Consider the following 10202-nt stretch of genomic DNA (forward strand, 5'->3'; position numbering starts at 1 on the left):
TTGGATATTTCCTATTTGGCACCATGACTGATATGCAAATATGTATTTATTTCTTTCAGTTCATTTTCTGCTACCTTTAATATAGCTTACATTCTGCAGTGAAACTTGTTGCTGATAAGCAATAGGAAAGTTGTTATTTGAGTAAACTTGACGTTGGTTTGTCGCCTACCAAACTTATTTGTAACAGGTTTGTCAATATTTCCTCTTCCATATCACTTGCTCGAGGAAACCAGTCTTTCGAATCACAGTGTTTTACCTTGTTTTAATGGTTTCCCAATAGATCCTCTCTTTTTGACAAGGTTATTGACATCATAATGCATTGGCTGCCAGGACATAAGGTTAGGAATTTTAAATGCCATATAAATACGTGCAAAATCACTTCAGGTTTCATGTGCATGGTGTACGAGAAAAATATAACTCGAATACCCTATGTTATTAAATTTTGCAAGCTAAGGTGTATAAGTGCCTACAGAGTAAGGGACCAGAAGGATGGGATTTTACCCTAGACGTTGTATGTTCCAACTAGCCACAAAAAATTGGTAAAGCCTAATCGTTCCTTTCCTCAATACATAACCCTAAAACACCAAACACACAGCCCACTTACCCGATCTCACTCTCATGTTGAATGTGCCTTTTTTAGTTTTGAATATTAAACTGTACTCTGTAATTTTTTTGGCATACACTTTCACACACTATCAGCGTTATCCCCGAAGTAAATATGAAAGACTCTCCCAGTTAATTTCTTGTAGGATTTGCCTTTTGATATAATAAGATTGAATCATATTCCATAATGGACACATTTCAAGTGTTTTTGTCTCTGCTACGGAAAGAATATTGCAAGTCGATATACCACTAAAGCAGTTCATGGCATCGTTGTAAATAAAGGTATAATTCGTTGATAAACTATAGTATTCGATCATACTAACTTTCAGAGGAAGTAATCCATACAAATAAACATCATCTATCCAGAAGAACGGAGTCGCATGTGCTATTCCAAACATGACTGGAATTAGATTTGTGGCTAGAATTACAGTGAACCCGCTGCAATATGGAGGATAAATTGTTTTATCTAATAATCCTACGTGTTTCAATTCAGAATCCTTTACATACCACTTGTGTTTCTTATCGCGCACTATTGGACCCTTTCCATCCATGAATATATTACATATGATATATCTAGTCTTCGTTTTGTACATTGGATATACTAGTTTTAGTAGGTTATAAGTATCTAGCATAATGTCATCATCTACCTTTACAACCATTTTTGCCTGCATGCAATTCTCCGTGATCCATCGCAATCCCATGACTCCTTTGTTTGTCAAATTTCTGTATGTATCTAGAAAATCTCCTTGCAGAATATCTAAATATTTGTCGAATTCCTTGGAAAGTTTTTGTTGAATCTCCTCCTTGTGAACTTTTCCCATTAAAAATAAGACTCGTATAACTCCTAAATGTTGAAAATATGTATAGTTACTCCATGTACCTCTAATAATGCTTCTTCTATCAAAATGCAAAGGATCAGTGTTCACTATAATAAGAACAGATATATTGGCAGCCGTAATGCACAATTTCCGGTTATTGAGGAGGTATTTATTCCAAAGCATTACTGGATACTTGCTTTCCAAGCAATTTGAAATGTCATCTGGAATATCTATATTGACGTTCCTATTACGTGATACTGACGTCAAAGATGATGATTCCAGCCCTTTATAGGCATTTAATGGGATTTCATTACAAATAAGTGGCAGCGTATATCTTTTTGTAACATGTACTGACTGTATGGACATGGTTATCATTGTAATGCAAATGAAACAAGCAACCGTAGTAATAATGTGTCTCAGAAAGTACACCCTGCGCCTCATACTAATGCTATATAGTGATCTTGTGACTTGCTTTATTATACGCATATCTGATTTTCAATTACCACATTGTCTGCGAAATCACTTTTTACATCCTGGATGTAATTATTTTCTCTTCAGTTTTACTTTTGCACGTGATAATCATTATAATTACTGTTGAAATTCGTATTATTCCACTTTTTCAGTCAAAGATAAATTTTCCTCACCCGCTCTACAACCTTACAATGATTTCCACTATGCAGCATATACAATACAAAATATTACAGTTTATCCAATTAATGATGAATTTAATTTGTTGAATATAAATTTTGCCATTCATTGCGCATTGTCACCAAGTCAGGATTCTCTTCAATCGATTATCTAATCTATTTTGACTTCCATAGTATAAGTATGTTTCTTTCAGTCTGTATTTCCTCTTATCATGTCGTTAGACTTCATCAAGACATATTTCGCCAGCAAACTATTAAAAGAGAAAAACAATGAAAATATAGGAACATCGCAAAAAATAAATCTTAAATTGACATAAGATTCAATAAAAATAATCTCGATTGTTACAATCATTTCCCAACTTATGTTCAAGTACCTTTCATATTGAATTTATGAAACCTCAATGCATATGTATATTATATATGGGCATATTCCATTGATGAAAGATAGGAATTTGCTACGGCATTGGGAGAGGGTGCAATGAGAGCCGAGAAAAGCCCCAGGAATTGTGCTTTGTAAGTTTAACGTCATGTTTAATAACAGTAGAGGCTACACATTGCGGTCAGTATGTTTGGTGTAGGAAGATCCCTAGAAAACACGAAGAAAATCCATCGAATCAAGGGACGCTACAGCAAAGCACTGTCACTTACCATCGTTGGCCGAGCCAAGACGTGAACCCACCTGGAGAGAAGCACGATTAAACAGATCAGTAAAGAGGCCACATAGAATAATTTTTAAACCGGTTGAGATCGTCCCAATATTCGCTTTGAAGTGGCCTTTTTTAACATTAGGTAACTCCGTCATTAACTTACTGTTGATAATGTTACGTATATGTGGCCTTAAACTAGGTAACATAATAAACAAAACAAAAATTTTACTAAAATTTAACAAATAATATTTTTTTCCAAGAATGCAAAGTGAAAATTTAAAAGGAACGTACTGCATTGTGAATTAAATCACAATTGATCCTAAACGTTCTGTCACAAGTCTCAAAGTATAGAGTGTTCATGATGAATTCCAGTATTGAATGTGTCACTAATCTTGGATGATGTTACGAGAGACTTCATATATCACTATGATATAATCCAGTAATGTCCTTGACAACAATCCCAAAATAGTAATTTTGTCCACAAATCCAATGAACAATTTGTAATTCGAATGAATAATTTAGAAAGTAATGATTCTTCCCATATTATATCTGAACACAACTAACAATAATTGTATTAGATGAATTTAAGGAAGGAATTAATGTTGACCAGGTTGTACGTAATTCTCCATCAAATTTGTAAATAAGTTATTTTTATATAAGCTTACAAGGACAAAAGGCCATTTAAACATAGCAAAAATCTTATCTTAAAGATCAACCCACAAGTTTGGAAAAAAGTTACCTATGTTGTAAGAGTTTATAAATGACCCTTATGTTCTACAATCATGGACAAAGGCCAAACACACAATATAAATATTCGCAGCACCTCCCCTCATAAAGAAAAAGAAGGAGTTATCAAATACAGTTGTCTTGTACACATTAATTAAGCCATACTGCCAGAGGCACAATGTGGCTTCAGACCAGATCGGAGCACGATCGACATGATCTTCACAGTGAGACAGATACAGGAAAAATGCATTGAACTAAACTTGAACTTGAAAGGTGTCTTCAAAGAACTAAGACAGGCCTTCGATACGATCAACATAGATGCATTATGGATCATCTCAGCATGGCTCGGTGGACCTAGGAAATTCATTAAGATGATACGACGTTTCCACGACGGCATGACGGGATTCGTTCTTTACAACGGGGATGTCTCTGAGCCTTTCAACGTTTCTAACGACGTGAAGCAAGGTTACGTTCCCGCCCCAGTTTTGTTTTCAACCTCTTCTTCACCCGTGTCCTGAGCCATGATACACATGATCTCCAGAAAGGATTGTACATAAAGTACAGACTTTATGGTTCTCTCTTCGATCTTCGCCGACCTTCCAAGACAACGGAGAAACTTATTCTTGAAGAACATTTCGCGGAAGACTGTGCTCTTATGGCACACACGGAAGCCGTAGTTCAGATCATCGTTACTCGCTTCGCAGAAGCTTTGATACTCTTCTGACTCACTGTCAGTCTGAATAAGACAGAGGTATTTCACCAACCTGTCTCAGGCACCATAGCTCGCCCCCCCCCCCCCCCCGATTGTGTCTATCGTAGACACCCAGCTGAAAGCAGTTGTTCACTTCAAGTACCTTGGAAGCATCATATCTTCCGATGGATCGCTAGACAAAGTGATAACGGCACGCATCACCTGCGTCAGTCTATCACTATGACGTATCCTATCTAGCATGTTGAACAACAGGAATATTAAACTGTCCACAAAGATAAAATTGTATAAAGTAGTTGTGCTAACAAGCCTACTAAAGTGATGCGAAACCTGGAAACATACAAGAAGCACATCAAGCAACTTGAGCGCTTCCACACGAGAGCCCTGCGCTGGATTATGGGCGTCAAATAGCAAGTCAGAGTGCCGAACCTAGACGTGCTGGATAGAGCAGGTGTAACCAGAATCGAAGCGATGATCATGACGGCCCAACTCCGGTGGACGGGTGATGTCATCCGTATGGAAGATTCTCGAATGCCACGTCAGATTTTGTATGGAGCTCTATCTCGTTGACATAGAAATACTGGTCGCCCGAAGACAAGATTCAAAGACTCCATCAAGGACAGCCTGAGATGCTGAACGATATCTGTGACAGACCTCGAGTCCTGCGCCAAAAATAGATCTGGCTGGCGTGCAGCTGTTCGTAATGTGTGCAAAAACGTCGAGGATGCCCGCATAACGAAAGTCGCAGACGCGAAGGAAGGCACGAAGGCCTCATTGTCAAGAACCAACCCATGCCTCCAGTGCACGCACTTCTCCAGGACACGCGCATATCGTATCGGGCTCATCAGCCACGCGAGGACCCATCAGCGAAGAGCATCACACTATTTACTTCATCGAGACAAGATGGTGAACTGATGAATGTCATATTATAATACATAGGTAGATATCTTATTAATGACGCAAACTCTACAGATTCCATAACAGCAAATAACAGCAAATGAACACGCTCGTCCCCATGTTTTCTTGTATCAAAGCAATATAACCACATCACATTCATGAAAGTTTGGGGGAAGCATTTCAATGTTTCTTGATGTTCCACTTGATAGGCAGAAGACTTTCACTATTGAAGGCATAAGCTAAGCATAACATGTTTAAAAATTCCAGATATAAAAGTTGACACTTGACCAGATTGGATAATTGGAGATGGTCATAAAGTACAAAAATGGTATCAAGACTTTTAATTAAGTTTAAATTTATTTTTTCTCAAATGAATAACATCTGGAAATCGTGTGGACGGACACATTATCTTCAACATATATTAGGTACCTGACTTGGGCTTAAGTATCGGCCTGACAATGTTAACCACTGTTCTGCTAAATGGTTCATAAAATGCAGTAGTGGGTATTTTATGATTGGGTTTTCTTGTCATTTGAAAAGTTTGAGTAGATTTTCTGGAAAACCACCACCCACTAATACTTACCCTTGCATCAACGATGTTCAGCTGTTTGGTGTCCTCAAATAACAACATCGATTCAGCCGGAATACGCAAGGTGAGCTTAGAGAGTGCAACGTTCCTTTCGGACACCGCATCGACGTGGAAGTTGTCATTATGATCATTTTTTCGAGTCAGTAAGATTGTATGCATTTTGCTGAAGCAAACGATGGGGTAAATGGTATAGCACAGGCAGCACTTGCTTTCAACTTTCCCTAAGCTAAGGATGGGATTGTTGCCCACGACTACATTGACTCCCCCAGCACTCACGGTGCTGGTTGCGTTTGCCGTAGTGTCTGCGCAGCCACTGATAAAATAGGGCCAGAGCTGCGGTAGCATTTGTCACTATAGCGTGCAATGACTCGAATGGTGATGGCAACATTAGCAGCATCCAGATAGGACTAATCTTTTTTTGTTATCAATGAAATAAGGCCCAATGCCGAACCACGTCATCAGCAACATGTAGACGAATGCTCCTTTGCCTGTTGAGGCATAATTTGCATGGTGTTTGCGAATAATCTGAATAAAAGTGTAGGAGGGTATAATGTAACGCAGGATGTTGTACATTCGTAGATAAGCTCAACCCTTTTGAATGGGTCATTTTCATTCGCACGAGAACTTTACAGTGAGCACTGGGGAGCCTCAAGTGAATGTTTTCTTAGCCAGTCAAGTAACATCTAATGGTTAAATCGCAGATATGAGAGCAGAGCTTCATTGCCAGACTTATAACAACCATCTTGTAATAATCAATGGCGTGTGAGGTACGTGACCTGGCGACAGAGGCGGCGGGTTGTTCGTCATATTTCAGCCGCACGTGCTGCATTGACTATAGTTTGGATGAAATAATGCATCCTTAGGACTGTCCTCGAGATTATTTTGGTCTTATCTATCTCGGAATTGGTCTTGTGGCCTCTTACAAAAATGGTGTATATCTTGCGTCGCACGCCGATAAATTGGGGATGTTCTTTGAAGAGCACTCTTCCTTAAGGTTACTTACGAATTTAACATTTGCCATGCAGTTGAATGGATGCTTCTTAGAATAGTCACTCTAATCAATGAGGTAATCATATTCTGTCAAATCCTTCACTCAATGAAGACTGTCAGGGTGAATATACAGTTGGGGTGCCTCATCGCCGTAGTGCGCTTTTCTCTGATTGTAGTACACGTTGTACATAATATACTTCTTCAAATCACATGCTGCTCTATTTTTCTTCGTACTATCAGTGAAGCAATCCCTCAAATTGTTCCCCAAATCATTATAATGGTTGCTAGGCCAATTTGTTAAGACCTTCTTGGTTTCAGGGGCCAGCTCATAATCGCTGTGCGCTTAAGTAAGATTCTCCTATTTGCTACGAAAATTGTATGCCAACCTTAACTACTCAAATATTTACCAATATGGCAAACATATAATGCCTCTGCACTGTCTTTTTATTTTTCAAATACTTACTATATACTATAAAATATATACTTTCTGCGTCTGTTTTAAATAGCTTAAAAAGTTTTACAAATAACCATGAGAAGACGCCATGGTATGCAACAATGCAATGTTGTATATTTAACACCATTCATTACAATGTTGATTGGAAAATATATATATAATGAAAAGAACGACGTACACATTGACAATGCATACATTGTTTATTCATATATATTCCCTTTTTAAATTTTACATCGACAGTCAATAGTTGAACTTTTGTCAGTATAAAATGTATATGTGCCGTCTTTTCCATGGCTTTGCCTGCATTTGCCACGTGTAGGCTCGTCAGTCTGGTGTTTATTATGATAATTGCCTAATGTTAAACAGTATTCTTTGCTAAAGAATAGAGAGATATCATTTGAAGAATTCTGCCTTCCTTTTTCCAAAGATTTACTATGTTCCGATTTCACAGTAAACTACTGGGTGACACACATTTTTGTTTAAAGCATACATTATTGAAAATATGTTTTGTAATACACGTTGTTATAAGATCCAGCATTGCGCCCTTCGAGCTGAGATGGTTAATATAAAAAACGGAAAGTCCAACAAGAGTACATCAGACTGACTTTACGTCGCATTCGTCATAATCCTTGTGACCCTATGGTAATGTATCGCAATTGGACGTGTTATTACAAACTTCGATTACTGAACAGTTTTTGTCATTTGTTTTTTGTTTATTTCCTGAAGACTATTTTAAAACTGTACCATTTCAGGAATCACGGATCAATAATCTTAAACTAAGTAACATACAAGAGCGATACCAAGCAAGTTTTGTAAAATTCAACGAAGAATATTTTGAACTAAAATAGAATGTGACAATTTAAAAATAACTTACATTAATGGGAACTAAATATCAAAATAATCAACAAAGTTATAACACCAATCTTAATGAATAAAGTTTTAATTAAATTCCAGTGGTGTTGAAAATAGCATCCAATGCTGAAGGTGCTGACGTGCCTCTTGTGGCCTGTGATGTAACAATATTTTGGTGAATCATAATACTAATAATTCAATATGTCCTTATTTGTACTATAATACACAAGTATAGTTTATGTCCATAAATATTATTTAATAGCATTTTGCTTGTATTTCCAGTGAAAAATAAATATATTCACCCAAATGAAATACTGATAACAGCGATTACAAATGATTCTGCGATTTACTATATTTAGATTAATTCAGAGTTTCTTCTGTAAATCTCAGCGCTATCTTGACACAGATATATTCTAAACATTATGCGTAATTCATGCTTGGAAACGGTTTCACCGAGATACCACATATAACCTATAAGCGATCCCTCCAAAGCTCACAGTTCAAGTAGAATTTAAGTATTCTACAATGCTGTATGAAGCATTGTTGTATTATTGTCTAGATGTAACTATCAAGCCCCAAACAAAACGTATAATGTATACGAGTGGTAGAGGGAACACCTCCCCCGGGTAATATATGAATACCATAACAAGCAGAGGATATTAAAGTAACAAAGGACATATTTGTACATGCTACATAATTTAATGCACTACATTTATAGGGCAAGGATGATGAACAAAGTAGGAACATCTACGGTAAATATGAAAACACCTTTGTCAAACTATCTCTGGAAATATCAATTTGAAAGTTTCAAGCAAAGAAAGCTGGAATCATCTGAAACAGGTTAGAATATGAAACTAAGATTATCCATACTTATTGCATCAAATCAACAAATCATTGTTTAAATGACACATTTTAAATAAAATAAGATACACGGCAAGTTTTTTATAAATGAAAGATGCTTTTGGTGAACGGTTCATTGTTTATTAATATTTGAATCAAAATATTGTGAACTGTTATGTATATATGGTTGTATTCCATGACATATTTTATATATTTGGTGGCATAGAGATGATAATCGAATGTGTCCGTTATGATAATTTATATTTAGGGTTACATTAGGTTGTTACACTGAGGTTTAGACAAGGACGGCTTATAGGTCTGGTTAACTTAGTGAGTTAAATTGAGGTATAGATGATGCCAGCTTATATTTCCAAACAACATATTTTAGTGTATAGAATAGACTGTCAACATGGGTATTCAAGATTGAATGACACAATGAGCACGGTTCTGTTGTTAGACACACAGAAAAGACTGCATGGCATCGTAATTCATGGCCATTATTAAACAAGACATGTTCATGTATTAAAATCTCATTTTATGAACAGTATGGTTCCATAAAGTCATGTATCATATGTGGTTAACATAGCTTCATAATTGCATGACGTCAGCATAGACTTACAATTACATATTTATTAAAAAAGTCGTTTCATATCCGTCAGAGTTATGCTATCAGTATAATATTGTAATCCATGTTCGTAATATAACCATGCTATTGGGAATTGTTCAATTAGCAAAACGTGGAACTTCATTTGTAATTCATCGTGTATTTAAATAGCAATACTGAGTTTATGAGGAGACAATCTATTGAACGAATTTAATGTAAAATATGTTCCAAATAAAAATGTGATATACTCATTGTAAACAAATATTATTTTGATAACTGGTCTTTGTCTTCTTTTTGATCCGAAACCCTTAATATCTAGCCTTATGAAAATGCCATTTTTTTCCTTGTACAATTAGTCCATTCCAACAGCAGGAATAAATGGATTCAAATATATATTTGAACATGCATTTGCACCTCATCAAATTATTATTCTTCGTATTATTATTACAATTATTATTATTATTATTATTATTATTATTATTATTATTATTATTGCTATTATTATTATTTATTTTTTATATTATTATTATTATTTTTATATCTCTTTCGATTGATTAAATTGTGACGTACAGACTAATCAACACCTAACGAAGTTTTGTACGGAGACAAGGAGAATATTGTCTTCCTAAAGGGACATACGTTAGTAACCCATCAGGGCTGAAAATGGTGTCTTGAATTTAATGCTTCGTCTTATATAGTACTTCCAACAGAGATATAGATAGATATCAAACATATAATCTCTTTAATAGGTAAATCAATTTATAAAATAAAATGCTGCACAAAGTAAACAAAAACAAAATCATACATTACAATCACATATAAGAAC

At 35.9% G+C, this 10202-nt stretch overlaps 1 protein-coding gene across 1 annotated transcript; it reads right to left on the reverse strand.

Moving 5' to 3' along the window:
• Positions 1–926: 926 nt before the first annotated feature.
• Positions 927–1604, reverse strand: LOC149774287 (beta-1,3-galactosyltransferase 1-like; the record flags this gene model as incomplete). Its single annotated transcript, XM_089945502.1, has 1 exon — positions 927–1604. A coding segment is annotated over exon 1 (678 nt), but the record flags the coding sequence as incomplete, so codon positions are not given.
• Between the last annotated feature and the right edge of the window lie 8598 nt (positions 1605–10202).

The sequence above is a fragment of the Sinohyriopsis cumingii genome, unplaced genomic scaffold (genome assembly GCF_028554795.1).
Source record: "Sinohyriopsis cumingii isolate HCF-2022 unplaced genomic scaffold, ASM2855479v2 utg000354l, whole genome shotgun sequence".
NCBI lineage: Eukaryota > Metazoa > Mollusca > Bivalvia > Unionida > Unionidae > Sinohyriopsis > Sinohyriopsis cumingii.